Source organism: Magallana gigas, chromosome 9 (assembly GCF_963853765.1).
Source record: "Magallana gigas chromosome 9, xbMagGiga1.1, whole genome shotgun sequence".
NCBI classification, from domain to species: Eukaryota; Metazoa; Mollusca; class Bivalvia; order Ostreida; family Ostreidae; genus Magallana; species Magallana gigas.
In genome coordinates this window covers 47921079-47943882 of record NC_088861.1, presented here as the reverse complement: position 1 = coordinate 47943882, position 22804 = coordinate 47921079, and the positions used below count along the sequence as shown (strand labels likewise).

General features: G+C 32.8%; 2 protein-coding genes across 3 annotated transcripts in view; both read right to left on the bottom strand.

Moving 5' to 3' along the window:
- The window catches only part of LOC136271933 (deleted in malignant brain tumors 1 protein-like), a 29651-nt gene extending 19360 nt beyond the window's left edge, over positions 1 to 10291 (bottom strand). The window contains exons 1-5 of the mRNA XM_066072527.1: positions 10212 to 10291; positions 4086 to 4230; positions 3666 to 3841; positions 703 to 847; positions 297 to 472 (exon numbers count right to left, since the gene is read on the bottom strand). Of these exons, the coding sequence (XP_065928599.1) occupies positions 297 to 472; positions 703 to 847; positions 3666 to 3841; positions 4086 to 4230; positions 10212 to 10287 (718 nt within the window). The 5' untranslated portion in view covers positions 10288 to 10291. The remainder of the gene's footprint in view (positions 1 to 296; positions 473 to 702; positions 848 to 3665; positions 3842 to 4085; positions 4231 to 10211) is intronic.
- A 7183-nt stretch (positions 10292 to 17474) lies between these two features.
- On the bottom strand, positions 17475 to 21132 carry LOC105339040 (integrase/recombinase xerD homolog). 2 transcript variants are annotated; one of them, XM_066071122.1, is made up of 2 exons: positions 20742 to 21132; positions 17475 to 18503 (listed from the first exon to the last, which is right to left on the bottom strand). In XM_066071122.1, the coding sequence occupies exons 1-2, from the start codon at positions 20992 to 20994 to the stop codon at positions 17509 to 17511; spliced, it is 1248 nt and encodes a 415-aa protein (XP_065927194.1). In that variant the 5' UTR covers positions 20995 to 21132; the 3' UTR covers positions 17475 to 17508. The 2 variants fall into 2 exon arrangements, 1 of the variants encoding a protein (XP_065927194.1); XR_010709233.1 differs by lacking the exon at positions 17475 to 18503 and adding an exon at positions 18528 to 20117 and having other exon boundaries at positions 20742 to 20957.
- Positions 21133 to 22804: the final 1672 nt, after the last annotated feature.

Here is a 22804-nt window from a genome sequence, read left to right as displayed (position 1 = left end):
AATCAACAAATCAGAGGCGATTATTTGAAATAGAGGGAATGTTCTCTAGATATTATTCCTAGCCGGTCAATATCAAAAAAATATTGCCTGGTCAATATTTTTCGGACGAGCTAATATTACAATTATTGACTATTCGTCTATATAGGGTTATATAGTGAGAAAATACTACTGAATATAGCAACAACAAATATTACTCAATATGTCCATAAGTATGACAATTCAAAACTTAACTGCCTTAAGCACGTAAAAATTGTAGTTTATTTCAAAACATGAATTAAGTGCAAAATTGATCTCACCATTAGGACTGCAGTTGATGGACACATCCTTACTGTGATTACAGTTATGGGTTCCCCACACTCGGTGCTGACAATCATCTATACTTATCTCAGACCCCTCACAGTTAACATTGTCCAACCATATAGGACCTGATCCCGGACCATAAACAGCATTTCCATACACTTCTGATGTATTCCTGAATGTTTGATATACATAACGACATAATTACTATTCATGTTATTGAATTCAATTTCCACTTGGAAAAAAGAAGATATTCATATTAATGATTAAGACTAAGATTGCTTTTAATTTCGATTAGTTGATCTATTGTAAAATGATTAAAAAGAAAGGAAAAAAACTTCTTATGATAAAAATTTGATTATGAAAGAAATGTTTTCGATTTTAGATCTTTATCCGCAACATTACCAAGGAAGTCCCAATGATCGACACACAACAGCAGCCATGTTATCAGTCACTGAATTATCACACACTGTTCCCCATTTTCCGAATTTGGACACTTCTAAACGACCTTCAGATTCAGTATCTCCTCCCACAATTCGAATCAAAGTGTCTGAAAGTACAAGGACATTTCAAAAGTTACTGGAAAATCATGTTGACTTATTCTTCTTTTAATTTTCAAAAGTGGTCTTGAAAGAGATGCAATTAAAAACGATGGAAAATTTTAGTAATTTACTTTTCCCTTTATTTTTCAAAGGTGACATGAAAAGATGTGTAATATTTTATGTGCGACCTTTAGAATCAGTTTATTATTGTCGAGAATGCAATAAAATGAAGTTAATTAGCTTTTTTTCCCCTTTTTTAAACATATTGGACTACAATTGCTAAAACGTGTGATAAATATTTTAAATAAAGTCTTGAGTAAAACAGAATAAAATAAGAAATTAAAGATAGGCATCAATATCAAAACAGCATATGTTTCTTAACAAATGTTTGTAGAGGTTTCCCTTTGCAAATAAACTTAGCTAGGCGTGTGTCAACTTAAATCAAACTTTCCTAAACATAATCAAACGTTAAATTGAAGACAATGTGGAGCTACATTCGTCGTCTCTGCATTTAAAACAGCAACCAAATAAAACTTTTCCTGAAACCGTTCTAGTACTGATTAAAGCTATCAGCCGTTCTGGTGAGAACTAGTTGTCCTATTGACTGCCAAAGAAGCGAAGATCACCAGTTTATTATATATAAATGAACATTTGGTTTTTATTTGTTAATTGTTTCTATTCATTGTGTACCATATATCTAGTTCAAGTGACCTGTTGAAATCAAATATTAAAAAAAACAAATATATATTTTGTAAAGCTCTTTTCACAATTGACCAACGAGCATGCGTTGTTGTGGTTGCATCAAGTCTCTTCAAATTAGTAAACATGCACACTATTCTTACGCGACCGAATGCAATCCAAATAATTGCAATGCAACGCACGAACATTAGTACGAACGTTTAACAACGTTTTGTGAACTCGCAAAAGCGATGCACGAATTTTAAAGATAATAAGATAAATTGCTCTGTTTATGCGTCTGTTGTGCGACCATGAGACAGTTGCTCAACGTGCCTCATGTATTCTCGCAACGTTTAACTATCATTGCAAGATGTATCGGTTTCAGTTTCCATGTATTGCCACTAATATCTACTAGATAGAGGGTAATTTTTGCCAAATCAGATTTTTCCTTCTACGTTTTATGGCTCGTCTTGAATTTGCCCCAGTCATGTGAAATGAGACAATATGAAATATTGGAATTCGCCAACTGACAAAGACCGAAATGAGCGAAAATAAAATATGATCGAATTGTTTACTTAAACAGTTTACACTGTATAAGTATATCTGTTTCAGGCTTCTGTTGACCTTTATATTGGCTGTTGCATTTGTCATCTTTTAGAGCGTTATCTTCGCTTGCATTCAACTATATCACTGAAGAGTGTCGGAAACGAGGTGTATACATACCCCCTTTGACTCTCACGTGCATTCGTTCGATGAAACCTTTGATCAGACTAGCGCTGCTTGTCCAATCTCGCATTGGCGCACGTTGATCATCTGGTCATTCGTGTGATCCTATCGCATCATCTTACAACTCTTGCTTTCATTGTAAAACAGTCGCATATAGGCGCAAGCTATATTGAAAGATTCAATGCATTTACATCACACAACGGTTGCTCTGACTCGTGCGAGTTTCGTATCCGTACTTTTTCATATGCGATTATTTTGGCGACAGTTTATGAACCATGTATAATATTTTCGATTGCACGATTATATTGCCGCTTTTGTTTGTGCGCATATTACGAAAGGCGCTTTAGGTCCGACTTCTAAGACTGATTATTATATTTACGTCTTATTTTGAAAATATTTCCTATAACGTATGGTTGAAGAGTAATGAGCTATAAACCATTAATTCATTTGTGATGTATCCATATTTTGAGCTATATGTATTTGTAAAAATAATATGCAGTTTAGATGTTTTCTTATGATATGAATTCATGAGAAATGATCTAAAGTTAATGTTTTAAAGTAAACATATAAAAATATTTTTGACTAAGAAACTTGCAGGGCATGGTAACTCAAATATCATCTATAACTATGATAGATAAAATCACAGAACAAAAGCCCACTGTAAAAATGGTATTTTAGCAGCAATGTTCTCTGTATTCCTGTAGACCATATGAACAATTGTTTACAAGATCTCTCTTTTATTTTCATTATAGAAAACAGTAATAAGACAATAAGGAGAAATTAGAAAATTTGCATCATAGTTTTGTTTTGTTTATAATAAAAACATTTGAATTTGATATCATCCAACGATGGCAAACGGTTTTGACAAAAATTTGGTTGTTAAAAAAACCGCCTAGTTGAGATATTGATTCCAATTGTCATGAGCAGCTAAATTACACATTGCATACAGGTACGGATGGCGGATTCAGCATTAGTACTTAATTTTCTTATGTATTGTGAGTTACCTGATAGATATATCAGGCAACATAAATCAACAGCTTTTTGATATCTAAAACATCTTCTTAAATCCAATATATCAAAACAACAAATTGCATTTCATTGATTGATATCAATATATTTGAAAACATACTAACATATACTATTCGAAATGTCCATTAATATGTAATTTCAGAGCTTCAGTGACGTAAACATTTAAGAATTGTACTTGTTCTCACCAGTAGAACTGAATTAACACGGATGCAAAGAATATGTATCAAAAACGACAAAGTCATTTTCCTTTATCCATTAAAGTTCATCATGTATATACCAACATGCATTATTTGTAAAATGTCCATGACTATGATATTTTAAATCTTCGGTGACTTAGGCTGGTAAAATTTACAGTTTATTTAAAGACGAAAAATATAACATGATTTATCTCACCATTAGGTTTGCAGTTAATGGACACATCCTCTTTGTGATTACAGTCATGAGATCCCCAGCCTCGGTGCTGACACTGATCTATACTTATCTCAGATCCCTCACAGTTAACATTTTCCAGCCATATATGACCTGATCCTTCGCCATAAACAGCATCTGCGTACACTTCTGATGTATTCCTAAATGTTCGATATTCTTAATAATATTCTTAGTGTTCATGTTTTTGAAGTTAATTTCCGCTTGGAGAAAAAAGAAGTTCTTCACATTAAGAGTAACATTAAAATGTTTAAATTTTGCGTAGTTGATCTGAGTAGTTGATCTGATTGATATATCGGAAAATATAAGAAAGGCAAAAATCGATTTTTATGATAAATCTTGATAATAAAGCTAATTCGATATCAGATTTCTATCCGACAACATTACCAAGGGAACCCTAATGATCGACACACAACAACAGCCAGTTTATCAGTCACTGAATCATCACACACTGTTCCCCATTTTCCATGTTTGTACACTTCTAAGCGACCTTCATATTCAGTCTCTCCTCCAATAAGTCGAATAAAAGTTTCTGAAAATGCAAGGACATTTCTAAAGTTTTCTGTAGAGTTATATATATTTCCACAGGATGAATCTCTGTCATTCAGTCAAATAAAATATGACTAAATGGTAACTGAAAGATGACTGAATGGCATAACTATGCCGTTGAGTCACCTTTCCGGACCATTCAGCTACCATTCAGTTGACTAAATGGACTGAAGAGATTTATCATGTGTTTTTTTTTCTTTTATGTTTCAAAGTTGATGTGAAAAGATGTATATGCTAAATACAATTTTAAATCAATTCATATACGTTTGGAGAATGAAACATAATGCAGGTAATTAGCTTTTTGACTTTATTTTGCTCATATCGGACTCCAATTGTTAACATTAGATGTTTGAAATAACGTTTTCAGTAAAACAGAAAAAAGTATATAAATATTAAAAGTTAAAGATTGGCATTCATATCAAAACAGCATTTATTTCTAGACATGTTCGTAGAGGTTTGCCTATACAAACAATTTCAGTTAGGCGTGTGTTAAATTAAACCACTAAACTTTCTTTAGCATCGTATTTGAACCAGCCCTTTGTATCTATAACAACCTAATTTACATGAATTTATCATATCCAACGTTTAATGAAAAACAATGTGGGCCTACATTAGTCCATGCAGATATCGTCATTTACAATAAGAAAGGTTTTTCCTGAAATCGTCTTGGTACTGATTAATGCAATAGGCATTCTTTATGAAATCTGTGCCGTACCCAGTCAAAGAAAACAAATTATGAGTTTATTAGAAGTAAGCGGATACATGGTTTTTATTCATTGTGTACTTTATAAAAAAAAATGACATTAACAAACTATCAACCATCTCCAAAATCCATGAAACTAAATACAAATTCAAAGCAGAGCAACACGGACCTCTAAAAAGAGAGAGGCAGGATCAGGTGCCATGGAGGAGTGAGGATCCTCTGCTGACTGGTAACACCCGCCGTTTGCCTTTTGTCGTAATCGGGGAAAAGACGTAAAAGTCTGTAGACAATTGGGTGATTAATTATGGTCTAACAATTAGTATGAAAAACGTCAGTCAGCATGCGACCCAGAAGGAAGATTGTATTGATAATACGTCGTCAATATACCTGAATGTTGAGTTAAAGGCCACAGTAAGTGATTTATTTTTTTCACTTTCAAGTTTTTGAATAATCCTGTTTCATAAGAAAACAAAAATAGGTCTGCTAACAATGGGGCACAATTGGTACCCTTGGGAACTCAAACAGATTGTTGGAAGACTTTATTTCCAAAAACTACATAGATGTTGTCTTTTAAAAACTTAAGCATCTGTTTAATGTCAACGTGTTTATTCAATCAGAATGGTTTTTAACAAAATATTTTTTTAGATTCCCAATGAAAAGGTTAGCATTTTTACGATTTCCATTTTTATTGAAGAAACAACTGTCGATGATATCAAAAAGCCTATTTTTTTAGTTTGTCCTGGGGAATTGTTGTATAAAGCGTTAAAAAATCGTACGTTTTAATGCTATTGATTTTAACAAGATTTTGTGACCTCAAAGTTTCTTATAAATCTTTATATTTTTTTAGTATCAACATCTGATTCACACCACTTCTCAAGTATATTGTTGTAGAGTACTCTTGAAGTTTCTCATTCACTACTGTAAAAGTTTTAGTAAGGAGTAAAGAGAGAGATTTGGTAGAACATTTACTGGAACCTGCTATATATCTCTACTTGTAAGGACTTTTGTGAAGCTTTGGAATCTAGTACAAATAAGGTAAATCAAATTCATTTTGTATAATTGGGATATTAAAGATATCCATAACCGATTTAAAATTTTGATGTATCCCCTGCTTGGAAAGACTCTTAATGGTGTAAGTAGAATTTTCATGTGTAGAATCAAAACCGAGTTCTTTGAAAATACAATCAATATAATGTATTATATATTTAATATATTCAGTAAAACAGAATAAAGTATATATATATATATATATATATATATATATATATATATATATATATATATATATATATATATATATATATATATATATATATATATATATATATATATATATATATATATATATATATATATATATATATTTATATGGGAGTAGAGAAGAAGATTTTCTAAGATTCATTACATTTAACTATATGACCAACCATATTGACCACATCCTTGAGCCTGAACCCCTGACACAGGGTTCATGCATTTCACAATTTTGGTAGAGGCCTTGATGGACATCATAATCATGCATTTAGTTTTTAACAAATATTTATGGGAGTAGAGAACAAGATTTTCTAAGACTTAATACATTTTTACTATATGGCCATATTGGCCCCACCCTAGAGCCTGAACCCCTGACACAGGGGTCATGAATTTCAAAATTTTGGTAGAGGGTTTCATGGACATCATACCTATGCAACCAGTTTTTTCCTCACATGTGTGGGAGTAAAAATGAAAATTTGACTTTTTTTTCATAATGGCACCACCTGCGGTGCCCCGGGGGTGATAAAGCCACGAATTTCACAATTTAGATTCCTCTTACTATGGAGACGCCTCACACCAAAACCTGGAGATGCCTCACACCAAAAATTGTGACAATTTGCTTGGTATTTTTATGAAGAAGTTAAAAATATAAAATTGTTAACGCAGGTCGGACGACGCACGTCGCAGGACGTACGACGACGGACGAAAACGGATTGCAATAGGACGCCTGAGTTAACTCAGATGACCTAAAAAGACAATTTTCATTATAGATAATTTTGATTTGTGTATAAAATTTAAAAAATGGTTAAATAAGATATATAGAAGATATCTATATTGTTTGATTTTATATTTGCTTTATCCAACGAGTTGAAATGGTGTATATATTCGCGAGGCTTGCCGAGCGAATATAACCATTTCAACGAGTTGGATAAAGCAAATATAAAATCACACAATTATAGATGTTCTATTTATCTCATACAATTTGATTTATATTATGAAGCTTTTGAGACAGTCCCTTATGTGACCCAAATTGTTTTTTTTTTCAAAGATTATAAACGATGATGCAACGTTGTGTTATGCAGCTATTGTGACCTTGCGCAATACAATTTAGTACGTCATTCCTGAGATAAATCTAACTGTTTTAATGTAGAGTTTCACTGAAATAAACCTTAAAATAATTTTTAAGCTCAAAATAATTTTTCTTAGAGCTTATTCACTTGATTAAATGGAAATTCCGATTAGAAGATTTGAAGAATCAAGTTTGTTGACATGCACAACGTTGCGAATGCTCGTTAGTTTGAATTGACTCGTTCGATCGAGGAACAGTTGTTGATGTTTAATAAAACAAACACTAGGCTAGCTAATGATTCAAAATTGAAAACAGTGATTAAGGATGCTTACTGGCGGTGGAATAAAAGACTTATGAAACATTATTTCGGTAAGTTCTTGCATGTATAAACACAACCAGAACGCTCTGTTTTTATCGCGTCGTCAGGATGAACTCGTTGATAGTTAACGTAATTTGCAGTTTTATAAACTTCACAAAGCAAATTGAAAGTTGGAAGTGGCTAAATTTATCAAAAATCTTGACAAACAAGAAAAAAGGGTTTTGTGGTTACGGTTATGAATAACTTTGCAAAAAGGTGTTGGGGGAGCTAACCCCCCCCCCCCCCTCACAATAGCCCCCCCCCCCCCTCCCCCTCGGTTCCGACGCATGTGCTATGCAGTTATGTGTTTTTCTTCATATTTGTAATTTAAATCTTTGACAAAATCAATTTTATATTAATTTTTGTAGTAGATATAGTTATGTTGAAAGTACTAGCAAATCTTAGAAAATAGGTCACTGAAGCGTTGAAGCGAGTGGTTGTGTCAAAAATAGTTCGGACCGAAAGTATTTGATAAAGCATTACCCGTTTGATATAGCAAAGGTTTATCACACGGGTAATACACACCACACGTATGAGATATTTTATAGTAAGATCAAACAGTTGGGTTATATATTTTTACATTAAAGATATCGCTCGTAGAATTATTGATTTCAATTGAATAACTTAAATTACATATTGCATGCTATTACGGATAACGAATTATTATAAAACAAGGATAAAGAAATAGTACGAATAGATATATAACCTTAATATTTATAATATCAAATATTAAAGAGGCTTCTGTGCGGCATTACACACCCCTATAAACAATGTTATATAAAGAAACCATAATGATCACAATACGTTATTGGGGGAAATGGAAAATAACAGTGTCAACTTAGTTATTAGTTCTTAGTTAAAAACTTTTTAAAATCCAATCAACGAGAGAAACTTAATTATGTTATATCTAAATCAAAGAACAATGAGCGGCTCAGGAATATAGTGGCTAACGTTCAAACTATCGTTCTGAATGTCAAATATGTTGAAGACACCACTTTTAATTGAAACATGAGGAGAACAGTCAGAGTTACAAAAGATAGCTGACAAGATTAAAAAATGATCCAAGAACAATCACCTTTATATAAATTTTTTTTTAAACGAAAAATTGTCTAATCTGATTTTCGAAGAGCTAGGAGATCCGTTGTCTGATCCTAGAAGGAAAAGAAATGAAACGCGTAAACGAAAAAAAAAAACCTGGGCGTAATTATTACTGATTTCCTAAAATTAGATACACATGTAAACTATCTCGTAGAAAAATATCCAAACAACTTTTTTTCCCTTTGTGTATTAAAGCTGTTTGGTCCGCTTTTAAACGATGGTTATGCTAAGTATGTGTATAATAATAGATATTGGAGTAGTTTTTCTGGTCAATTTTGCCAAATTTCAATGGAAAAAATATGTACATAATTTGCAAGCAATACAACTGACATAAAAGGGTATCGCGTTATTTCGTCTCATGTTGAAATTAGACGTAGATACCGGTATAGTTGTATTACGACTTTGACATCGCTATAAGTAAAGGTCATGAGGTTCAGGCAAATTAAAAATAAACCAGTGTACATTTTGTTCTCTAATATTTTTTTTTAAGTTTGCTTTGTTTACAATCGATGCATAACATGCGAGTTTGATAAACCCAATCATTTGGGTGACGATGCCAAACGGTTTCTTTTTCTAAACATATGCATGATGCATTTTGGTTTGTGTTTTCGTTTGCCCAAATAGAAATTATTCTTATTTACTTTGAAAATTTTTAATTTTCAAAGGAGACAGATTCTGCTGTTGTAAATAGGAGAAAATCCTCAACTTTTAAGATAATTGGCTTTTATGGAAAATTATTTGATACTGTAATAGTAAAAAAATCGGACCAAGCAGCTTTAACACATGCAGGTCTAATTGAAAAATGATTTCAACAAAACAAACACAACACAAAAAACAATTGACCCCCCCCCCATTTTGTATTTAAAGTAATAGTGAGCCAGTTTATGAGTATGCATGCCCGTAGTGGTTAACGCACCTGCTAAATCATTTAATTCACAATATCGAATCAAAAACGCTATGAAGATCATGCAACCTTTGCGTTCAAATGAGTTTCTTTTTTATTTATTGGTTGATCTACACACTTTGAAGGATATATATCTATTAAATGATTTGCATTTTTAAATGGGAAAAAAATCACAGCTATGAAAAATGACAATTTATAGAGAGGGTTTCAATAAATTGGTGAAATTATTATTTTTTTTTTAAAAGCCAGGAAAATGTTTCTCAATTTGGTAGTTGTGAAGTCAACTCGACATATTCTGACATTTATTTTGAGTTACTGAGCGTGAAATGTTTATTGAACTGATATAATTTCATTGAAATGACAAATAAAATGGAACGATTGTAGGCAATAATTATTTAGGTAAAACAATATCATGATATAGAGTTCTCTCAGAAAAATAAAAGATATTCATTTTATATATCTGAATGAAAATGTAATGATTGGATAACAATATCAAAAAAAATTACAAATTGCTAAAATTTATCAGCAGTAATATTGATAACTTAAGTAATACAAATTATGGAATATAAATAAGTACTCACGAGCAAAAGTAGATTCTCTAAACAAACTTGCCACAAATATACAAATACAGACATTCATTTTGCCTAGCATATTCATATTATGAGAACTGGGAAGTGAAAGACGAGACTATATATTCATATTATATCCGGTGTGTGTGTGGTTTCTTTTTTTTAGGTTTTTTTTTTTTTGGTTTTCGGGGGTTTTTGTTTTTGTTTATTATTTTGTTTTGGGTTTTTTATTGAGTGTTCTTTTCGGTTTTTTTTTTTGGGGGGGGGGGGTTCAAATGTTTATTTTGTGTTGTGTTTGTTTTGTTGATTTTTGTTTTGCAGTTTAAGTGGTCTTGGTCAAAACATATTCTACTCTTTTATTTGAATACTGCTGACATACTTTATGACTCAATTCGATTAAAACATTTAGCAATATCATAAATATCAGTTGAAGTAGACATTAACTTACCAATACACAGTTTGTCAAGTTAGATGAACAGAATTTGAAGAAAAGAATTGATTAAATCATTCCGGGTCCATGCCCTTTGCACGTGAATTTCTACAGAATATTTTTTTACAATATTCATTAATTGGCGTATATCATAGAAGGAAGTCCCTCCTCTTGATTCATCTTCATTGTCCCTGACCTGGAATTTTTTTCAAACGGTTTTAATTAGTTAGTGCGTTTGGGGGATATTGTCTCATTTTAGGTAACTTTTTGTCACAGTTCAAGACACAATTTTTGAAACTGTGATGCGATCCAAACACTTTATTGTTTAACAACGTCAATGCAAATAGCATTTTAGAAAAAGAATGGGGTTTGCAAACAATGACTAATTTTTTGTTTATAATTCATATTTCATATATTTTGTTTTTATTGCCAAAAACATTCGTTCCATTTTAATCAATTCAAACATATTTTTAACAACATACAACATAGTATAGCATATAAATCAGTAAGTCGTATCATAGCATTGGAATATTTTACAATAGCATAACAATGTATCTCGCAGCACATCATTTGATTCTTGTTCACCATGGCATGCCATAGCATGGCAACATAGTAAACCACGCAGCATAATTTTAATTTGACTTTTAATGTTATTAGTGTTTTTTTTTTCCTTATATGAGATAATTTTGATTAAGGCGCAAATATTTGTAATTATTTCCCTATTTTTTTTGCCTCTAGGCATTCATCAAAGTTTTATATCATTCAGAAGACTCCATACTAGGAAACGTGTTAGAAATTTTGCATTATGCAATCTATCTTACATTATTGACAGTTGCTTAAGCTCTATATTTATTGTTTGTACACTCGGAACAAATGTTTGAATTGCAGATAAGTGATAAACATTGAGTTATATTAATGTATTACTCTGAAATATTAGAACTCTTCTGTATACGGAAGGTTTTTTTTTAAAATATCATAGCATAACATATCATAGCATACAGATATCATAGCTTTGCATGAAAATCCCATAGCATATCATTAAAATGACATATCATACATGTAGCATAGCAAAATAGATGCGCATAAAGAGACTTATTATTTACTTCAGCTGCCTCCCACCCCAACCCCCACCCAGTGAATCCAAAATGAATGCATGATATTAAACTCCTGGTAGGTAGTCTTTCCTATATTTCTTATTTTCATCTGTTCAATAAAAAAGAACATTTTTTAAAAAAATGGACAGCAAATTTTTTTCCATGCAGATCTTGTACAATTAATTATCAAAAAATGGTTTATGTTTTATGTTGATACCATCCATTTACATTTTTTTTAAGCGGAACCCCAGGTCTCTGAATTTCAAAGTTTTAATTTATTCCAATTTAAAGTCCGATTTTCTACTAATATTTGCTGATAATTACTTCATAAATTATCAGCAAAAAAAAAAAAAATCTTAAATTGGTGTATTTTTTTTCTAAATTAAAAATAATGGCAAATTTATTTTTTATTAATAAAAAAAATATGTTTAAGTAATACACAATGTTTGTAATATCTAAAGCAACTCTAGCACCCGATTAAATTTTTTTTTTTAATTTACATTGAAAATTAATCTTCTTTATTTCACTGTCTACTAATACAAAATAATGAAAATATTTATTTTTGTTTGTTTGGTGTCTTAGTTACAAAAGGGCAAACATGTTATCTGCCCACAAAAAAGTACAAAAGCGATTTGTTTTAAATAACAAAGGATATTGCTTACATTTATTTAGTACACTTTATTCAATGAAACTAAATAAGGCATTTTAAAGGAAACCAAAAACATAAGTAGAAACTTTCTTTGTAAATAATTACGTTTTTCCTGTTGACCCTGATATAGATAAGGAAGTTTGTATCGCGTTGAAGCTGTACCGGAAACCCCTGGAGGAAATGTTGAAAACCTTTTTTTGGTGTCGAGATAGGGAGTACCAGTGGTATGAGGAACTTTAGTGTTCTTCATAGTTTTATTCTTGAAAACAAATTGTATTAAGGGGTGATATTAAATTACTTTCTATAGTTAGAATTAATTAATACAAAATGAAAATTATTTTCATTTTTGATTCTCGTCTGTCAGACAAGTCTTTTGAAATGTAGATAATGTATATATGAACTTACTTTTTGCTTAAAGTATCGAAAAATAAGTTCGTCTAACTAGGACCTGATACTTATTTCTCTATAAAACACATCACTTGGTCCAAACCTACTTTATAAAAATGAAATGTAATAGTAGTCTGACCAAATAGGCTTTGATATAAACATAGGGGTTTCTATATGGTTTGAATAATATTGTTTAAGGTTCATAAAAAAGGTATATAATTTCTTTATTTGATATGCTCTATATATTTTTATCTAAAATAACCCAATTTATATAGCCGCGATTAGATTATCCCAAAGTTTCATCTCATGCCACCTTGGGTTAACTCATTTGTTTAAGTGATTATGATGATGCCGAAATCCAAAGAGAATACATGTAAGTGTGAAACATTGTTTTTCAAGTTACGATTCCTTAGTTGTTTTTACTCTATTTTTATCATTGAATCTTTTGTTTGTTTGTTTGTTTTTTGGTTGTTGTTTTTTTTTTTTGCTTTTTGTTCTTATGCCTAAATACTTATGCGCTACATAACACTGTTTTTTATGGGCTGTAGTTTAGGTTTTTTTTACTTGCTCGGATAATAGGAATCAAAAATAAAGAGTCGTCCAAAAAATGAGGCCTAGATTGGCTGGCTAATAAAATTTATCTTCACAACATTCCCTGTTAATCGATTGGTAAATCGTCAATCATTGCAAGCGATACATCATATAGTTAGGTATAGCGTTGTAAGTGTTATACTGCGATAGTGTGAAATCAAAAAATTGGCTTTTTATTTTTGATTGTGAAAACTTTATAATTTAATTTCTTACTTGTCTGGGACTATGAACCTAATAATTGATATAATTCTTGTTGTATTACAATGCTAAATTGTAATGCCGTTAAGCCACTCTTCCTTCCCTGTCATGTTAGCCATGCTCTTTTTTACTCTCTAGACAACCCTCAGAATAGGGTTTGATAAAAATAAAATCTTAAGACAATAAGGTACACTGCAAGCAAACTGACCTCATTGGCCATTTTTTTTTATCATTCTGCTTGTACGGAATACTTCAAGGGATACCCATTACTTCATGAAAAAAAACCTGATATTAGGTTTTCTCTCCAGCCGGATTGATTCCAACAAATTATAGGTTGTCCTCATATCAATCAATAACTTTAAACAAGTGGCCTCTTTTGCCAATTTAGAAGCAGCAAACAATTTGTAGTTTTGAGTAAGAGTACCTTTAGTTAAGTACTTTGGCCCATGATCAAAAGGTTTTTTTGTAGAAAACTGTCATTTTTGAGGGGACATCATACAGAAGAAGATTAACTTTTAGAAATACTTGTATAATAATATCGGAACATGATTGCACTATAAAGGTATCATTTCAAAATAACCCGTGAATATTAGGAAATATAATGGTATTGAAGAAATAAACTAACCCGCCCTTAGAGGCAAAGATGATGTGTAAAAAATTAATAATATCAAAAAATAAGCATCAGTTAATAGTATATCTAGATCTCTATTCTTTTTACACTTCAGATTAAGGAATTTGAAACAAATATTCTCGTGCATGATAAAGACATGTGCAATGTCACTGTGTCCTGATTCAAGCAGAAAAGATACTTTATTAAGTCCAAGTTTCATAAACGTAAAAATTTTTTTGAAGATAATGAATAATTGAGCAACAAAAAGTTCCTGGCTTTATTTGAATGGAATGGGCAACTTAGGGAAAACATCATCAGCAATTCACTATGTTTCAGAATGTCGTGACATTATGTTAACTTTAATAAGAAAACGATGACGGTTAGAGATCTTTCTTTACTTATTCTATGAACGTTGAATATGAGGAATTTATTCTAGTGGATCATCCCACTCTCCACATCTCCCATTTTCTGAAAAGAATTGTGATGCGGCTAGTCGAAGATCCACAGTTTAATCAAACTAAAGCAGGCTTCACTGCAGGTGCACATTGATTTAGATGATACTTTAGCCTTATGAAGACTCTTGTTAAACGCATCGAAAAGATCCCTAGAATATTTCATTCCAAAGAAAAGCAAGTAACATAATGATAATGAGCAGGTTTTACCCAAAAAGGTAATGGAAAGGAAGATATGATAAATTTTTAAAGAAAAACAGAATGACTCCTGGATTGTTGAACCATGTATTAGAAAAATATGTTTATTGAAAAAAATCAGTTTTTGCAAGGTATACAAAGTGAACAAATAAAATAAATAATTCTCAATCCTCAAAACTTAAAACTCTTTTTAAAAAATAAGAATTGATACAATACGGGGTAGAAATTTGTGTTTATTAAGAGAAAACCCCAAAACTATAATTGTAATATTTATTGGCGAATAATGGCCATGGCTACACTACAATTTTGGATTACAGTATAAATTTCAATTATTTACTGGTTACATTTGCAACCAAGGTTACCGACCCATGAAAATAGGGCGATTATGGCAACCCAAATGGCAAATACATGTAATAGAAAATTTTCAGCAATTTACAATTATTTACTGGCTACATTTGTAACCAAGGTTACCGACCCATGTAAATAGGGCGATAATGGCAACCCAAATGGCTAATACATGTAAATGGAAATGCACATGAAAATGTCAAATATGCAAATGAATCAGAAATATGGGAATATACATGAAACTGTTAAAGAACATAATAGCAAATCAAACATATCAAATTTGACACAAATAAGCAAATTGAAAATTAGAGTTGTAGCGAGCCCTGGGAACAGATGCTCACTAAATATAGCCCTATTTAAGTTCAGCTAAAGATTGCAATAATTAGAGAAACATCAATATTTAACAGTCATAAAACGATATAAATCCCTGCTCGAGGTCGGCACAAACCATAGAAAAGGAATCATGGAAGTCACAACATTCAGGCTGCTGGTGCGTGATCTTTTTGGAAACAAGCTGGCTGGATCAACCTCATTGTAGTGCGCCATGACAAAATCGTTTGATATTGGTTATTGGAAGTGGCAAGAACTGAAAGCATAATTAATAAACAGCAGAAATACCGTCCCAGAAATACCTTGACAGATTAACATTCACAATCATATCTAGTGGGAATATACATGTCTATGTATAGTCTCTTGATACATTTATATCAGTTACTGTAGTAAAAAATGGTGTGGGCGGGTGGGTAAATTTAACAATAAAGAATTAAAATAAACAGATTTCAAACTGGATAGCGATTTCTCGTCTGCTTCACTCCGTCGATGAAAAGGAAAAGGAAGTGCAGTGGGGTTGACTAATTGACGAAGTAGCTATTGGGGTATGCTAATCACCCCAAAAAACCCAAATAATGGTCTCTCTAATAAAGCGATTTAATTCTTTAGCAATTAAATCGAATTATTAAGAGAAAACCCAAAAACTATAATTGTAATATTTATTGGCGAATAATGGCCATGGCTACACTACAATTTTGGATTACAGTATAAATTTCAATTATTTACTGGTTACATTTGCAACCAAGGTTACCGACCCATGAAAATAGGGCGATTATGGCAACCCAAATGGCAAATACATGTAATAGAAAATTTTCAGCAATTTACAATTATTTACTGGCTACATTTGTAACCAAGGTTACCGACCCATGTAAATAGGGCGATAATGGCAACCCAAATGGCTAATACATGTAAATGGAAATGCACATGAAAATGTCAAATATGCAAATGAATCAGAAATATGGGAATATACATGAAACTGTTAAAGAACATAATAGCAAATCAAACATATCAAATTTGACACAAATAAGCAAATTGAAAATTAGAGTTGTAGCGAACCCTGGGAACAGATGCTCACTAAATATAGCCCTATTTAAGTTCAGCTAAAGATTGCGCCATATGGACACGGAGTGTCCACCGCCATAAGGGCGGTAGCTGAACACAATTATTAAGATGCTAACTTATGATGTTTAAGAGTATATAATCTTAGAATTTAGAATGTTAAATTTATGACTATTATTTAGCTAGAATTAAGTGTATGCCATGGCCATTACATAATTAAGACAAAGGGTACTAGTAAACTCCTACACCTGACGAAATAAACCTCTTGAAAGCTTTCGTCAAGGTTTTAAGGAAAATTTCATTGCCTTTTTCAGTCAAATGCACCCCATCTCCCTTGAATAAGCTTTTGTCGGATGGAGTAATCTTTTGATAGCGAATGTAGCCCCCTTGGTGTGCTAAAAGTTTTGTAGCTACAAAGCTATTTACTCGCACCCGTGTCTTATTGAGAGCATTGTTGTCTCTAGCATTACGCCATTTCAGTCTTGGAAGTATTTGCGACCAAATAATTTTTGTTCTTGGCAACAGTGGAGAAAGTGCATCTTAAGATTGCTCCATTTTTTCGCGCAATTCGCTAGATTTAATCTGACCAATATCATTACCACCACAATGAAGTACCAGAAAATGTGGAGGGTCTTCATACCGTAACATTTGCCTGATTTTGGGGAGGAGATGTCGCCATCTCATGCCGCCTTTTCCCTGCCACCATATGTTGGCTTCCATTGGAGAAAAATCAAGATTGGACCCCCCATTCAACCTAGCTTGACTAAATGCTTGCCAAATAATTGAGGATCCAACAATCCATACTTTAACAACTTCTGAAAGAATATATGTATATATATAGATATATATATACAAACATAAAAACACATTCAAAATACTCAGTAAACAACTCAACATTTCTGTGCACTACAATATGAACAGACAAGGTAAGCCGCTAGAAAAAGGGGGCAACAGTTCAAGTCCTCATTAATGAAGTAACTTTGAGGTTGGTATTCTTATATAGCGCTTATAAGCTCTTGACTCCCAACGCCCAAGTTCTTTAATTTGACCATCAGAAATGCCATTGATAGAGGCTGTTGTGGCGCCACCTATCCTAAAGGAATGCGATTTGTATTTTTTAATATCTACATCAATACATGACAGAGATTTTTTTAAAATGGCATTAAATTGGTAACGAGTTAGTGGTGATCTATCAAAATGACAGAAGAAAGAGCCTTCCATTTTAGGACGCAGCATTGAGTACTGCTTCAACAACTTTACTGGACAGACCTTACCCTCTACTGCAGGCAAAATCAATACAACTCCCCTACCAAGTTGATCTGTTTTTGAATGGGCCACATAAATTTTTACAGCTGAATTGTCCTGAAAAAATTGGATGCTGGAGACATCCATTGCATGGGAACTACTGCCTTTCTTGCTATCCAACACTAACTCACTCACCCTGAATAGACCAAAATATGAACACGAAAAAACTGCCGAAAATAATTTAACTTCATACAAGGAGCTGCAAACAACTGGAAGTACATTTATTAACCTCTCCAACAAAGCAGGTGTAATGGGAAGTCGAGCATCAGTGGTACTTATTAATCTTGACATGCCTGCCAACAGTTTTTTGACAACAAAATTTTGGGTGGGGTCTCGTGTGCATTGAAGTTTACATTTAAAACTAATGCCCGACAGATAGGTTCTTACAGATGCAGATGACAACCCTCTTACAGAACAGCTAACAATGAATTGTATGATATGTTGATCAGAAGGAGGCCATACTAAAGGTAACCCACTGGAGACCCTAAAATGGTCAAATTCAACTAAACCTGTCTTATAAGCCAGCCTAGTATTTGGTGCAATAGAACCTTGAATTAATCTGTTAAACTCAGCCTGGAAATGATGGTTAGAAAAGAATCTGGTATTGGTGTTGGTTCCAAGTCTGCCTGGGGTACAAGAGTCCGAAAACGCTGAAACTGACAACGAGACAATGCATCAGCAACTTCATTATGAAGACCTAAAATATGACAAGCCTTAAATTGAATAGCACTTAACATGGATTGCAGTACTAAAGGGCGAATCAAACCCATGACACGCTTTGACTTTGATGATTTTTTGTTCAAAATTGCAACTAAGGCCTCATTGTCCACCCGAAAAACAATTTTTTTGCTAGTTAATTGATTCCCCCAAGCATGGATTGCCAAGACAATTGGTACAAGCTCAAGGAATGCTATGTCCCTCATTGCTTCTGTACCAGCCCATTCAGTTGGCCACTTAAAAAACAACCAATGGTTTCTAAAGAAAGCACCACAACCCAAATCTAAATTCCCTGCACTGTCTGTAAAAAGCTGTAAATGCTCATCATCTACCCAGTCAATCTGGGGAAAATAATAGCAGCCATTGAATAAATCTAAAAATGTAAGCCATACTCTTAAATCATCCTTAACCGCTACTGAAACCCTAATAAAGTGATGTGGTTTAACAACACCTTGCATGACATCATAAATACGTCTAGTAAATGCTCTAGCTGGCGGAATGGCCCTTAGACAAAAATTAAGTAATCCTGCAAGAGCCTGAAATTCCTTCAAAGTAGCCTTCTTCCTTGCCAGAAAACAAATTATTAAATCCTTTAAACTATACAGCTTATCTACTGGAATTTTTATTTTCATTTCTACTGAATCTAATTCAAAACCTAAAAATATTAGGGAAGTTGTAGGCCACACTGTCTTATCATCAGCTAAAGGGACACCTAACTGCCTACAAAGCTCCACAAATGTTAACATGAGTTCATTGCATGCATTATCGCCTGCCTTACCTGCAAACAAAAAATCATCCAAATAATGCACCACAGATTCTTGGCCAGAATGCTTCCTTAGTAACCATTCTAAACAAGTTGAAAACTCTTCAAAAAGACTACAAGACACTGAACATCCCATAGGCAGGCACTTGTCAAAGAAAAACATATCATTTAATCTAAAACCTAAAAGTTCAAAATCTGATGGGTGAATAGGAAGCAACCTAAATGCAGATTTGAGGTCAATTTTACCCATCAGTGCTCCTGTACCCAATAAACTTAGCAAGTTAACAGCATCATCCAGCGAGGAGTAATTGACTGAACAAAATGACTTGTCAATAAATGAATTTACACTAGAATTGGCAGGAAAAGATAAGTGATGAATCAACCTGAATGAACCATCTTTCTTTGGAACTAAACCTATGGGTGAAAGACGTAAATTAGGAAAAGGTCTTGATCTAAATGGTCCTGCAACTCTTCCAGCATGAATTTCTTTAAAAACTTTCTCAACAATCTGAAGCTCATTTTCTCTAGCAGACTTTAAGTTGGAACACTTAGTAGCAACCCTTGGACCAGTGTAATTAATTTTAAATCCTTCAACAAATCCCCTAATTAAAAATTCAGCACTCCTCTTATCATAATCAGAATTTTGTAAGTAAGCTGCAAGGACTTGCACATTAATTGGGGAAAAACCTAGGCCCTGCAGCTCTGGGTACATAAGGGAATCTGGCTCTGTGCGGTTGAGTTGGTCTTGGAGAAGGAATCTGGCTTCTGTACGGTGATGGGGATCTGTGACCTGAAAAATCCCTAGCAACAGGTTGATAATTAGAAGACCCCACACACATAACTGATGGATGAGGCCCACTACAATTCAAACATTTATGTAAATATTGACACTGTTGTTTTACACACACCCCATAATTGTTAAAATCATAACATTTTAGAAAACGTCCTCCTGTTAAAGGCTTTTGCACTGGGTTAGCTGAAGGAATCATATACATAAGCCAGAGCTCTTGGTCTACGACTCCCCATGATGCACTAGGATTTTTAGCCATTCTCATCCTAAATTGCTCGTCATAAAATTTCCACCCTATTCCTGCACACCTTGTAGCCCCTAGCCTTATAGTGTGGATGTATTTCAACAATCCTAAAAAATTTTCAGGGTGAACAACAGAATATATAGATGAAAAAATCAAGAATGCATCTGTCCACAGCTGTACATTTGTAATCTTCACTGAGGCCCGCTTAGGTTCAATGACCACTTGACCATTTGATATTGTAAGGGTTTGCTTACCATCCATCGGGATCGGATTGGATAGTAGCTGACCTAAATCAATAAAATCTCCCTTAACTATTTTTTGTTTTACTGATTCTGAAACATTTGCCCCCAAACTGTCATAAATACTGGCAACTTCATTACCTGCTGTACTGCCTTGGATAGAGGATCCAGGACCATTGACAGAGGCAGAATCCAAACTTGGAGTGCAGACAGCATCAGTAGCATCATTGGTAGCTGGCGCACTGTTTGACACGGCATTAATGTTGTCCTCTACTGCTGGAACAGGATTTGCGGTCGATCTACCGGTATGTCTCCTCTTAGTACTTTGGGCTGGTTGCCGCTTGGCGCTGGCAGACGCAGCAGGTCTCTTTCGAGCAGGTTTCCCCCTTGGCATTCTCTTATTTATCTGAAACTAACTTCTAACTATGAGAAAAAACAACGTAGCTTGAAAATTAATTACTGAAAATGTATTATTCATGCCCACTATAAATTTCAGACATGTGGCCGATTAACACTGTTTAAAATGTGCATCATCAAACGCAATAAATAAACAATGGAGAAAGTAAAGCTATAAGATATTGGTCAAATATTTCTCTTTTTAAAATTTTACGATAGAATGACTTAAATTTAACAATAAAGAATTAAAATAAACAGATTTCAAACTGGATAGCGATTTCTCGTCTGCTTCACTCCGTCGATGAAAAGGAAAAGGAAGTGCAGTGGGGTTGACTAATTGACGAAGTAGCTATTGGGGTATGCTAATCACCCCAAAAAACCCAAATAATGGTCTCTCTAATAAAGCGATTTAATTCTTTAGCAATTAAATCGAATTATGATGCTTTTAATGTATGTTTAAAGACAACCAATGACTCTTCTATTCAATGTTTACAATACAGATTACTTCATAGAATTCTTCCTGTAAGTTACCATTTGAAAAAAAAATCAATGTTGTATCTTCTGATTGCTGTTCCTTTTGTGAACGTGAAGGTGATACAGTCTAATATGTTTTAATAAGCTGTGAAAAATATCAACAATTTGGAACATCCTATGCATGCATATTAACCAATAATAAGTCGATACGAATTGGTTTCAATTTTATTAATATTTTATTAAAACTCCCATTGTCAAAAGACAATATAGTTGTAAACTTTATAATTTTGTAAACAGAACAATATTTATTTTGCTGTCTTAAAAAAGATACACCGCTTAGTCTATCAGGGCTGTTATTTTGTCTATAACAAATACAAAGTTGAAAAATAAATTTCATGTTAGAAATTTCAAATGCAAAAGTTTACCAACAACTGCAGTGTATGGAAACATATATTTGATACAATTCAGTAATTTTTTTTCTTTTTTTATTATTAATATTAATTGTTTGCCATTATTAAATAAGCAACGACTGCCAAATCTGGGTGAATGTGAGCATGAATCAAAAATGGCTTTGAATTATATTATTAAAATGTTTGTATGCATATGAAAAAAAAAATAATAATAAAAAAGTTCTTAAAACAAAGAATATGTCAGATTTCAGCTTTACACAGCAGTTCTTATCCAGTTTGTTCCAAACCGGAGAGAAATAATAATAAACATCTACTGGGCACATGAAATAAAGATAAAAGTCAATGTATTTTAAGTGGAACATTGCAAAATTCAATTACCTACAAGTGTACAATGATCTACACGTGATGTAGAATATGCTATGATAAGATTTGATGAAAGTGACTTCTGTGAAAATTTGACATGTAATTCCCAACAAGGCAGAGTGTTTGCAAATAAGGTTTCCTTATTATAAAAAAGGGATGCTAAATGTTGCAAAAGTGTTGGTCCTGATAAAATTTTGCCTAATGTAATTTCCGAATAGCGGAACAAGAAATGAGTTTGAAATTCTTTTAGTTGTGGCTCTAAAAGAGACCCAATTTGTAATTCTACCATTCTCCATTGGTGGTGATACTTTATACACAGTCAAACCAAAGTGTGTTATTAACGTTAGGTACGGTAAAACGACAAGAAATGTATTTAAAGTAGATTGAAAAGGCTAACTTTTGTATTATGAAGATATTTCAGATGACTTTAGATATTTTGTTTCTCATTGTCGCTTTTATTTTGAATATATGTTATAGGGTCAATTTCAGACATTTTTGTACAGATTGCAAATTCTACAAATTGAAATGTTTTACAAATACATAGTAAACAGAATTAAGAAA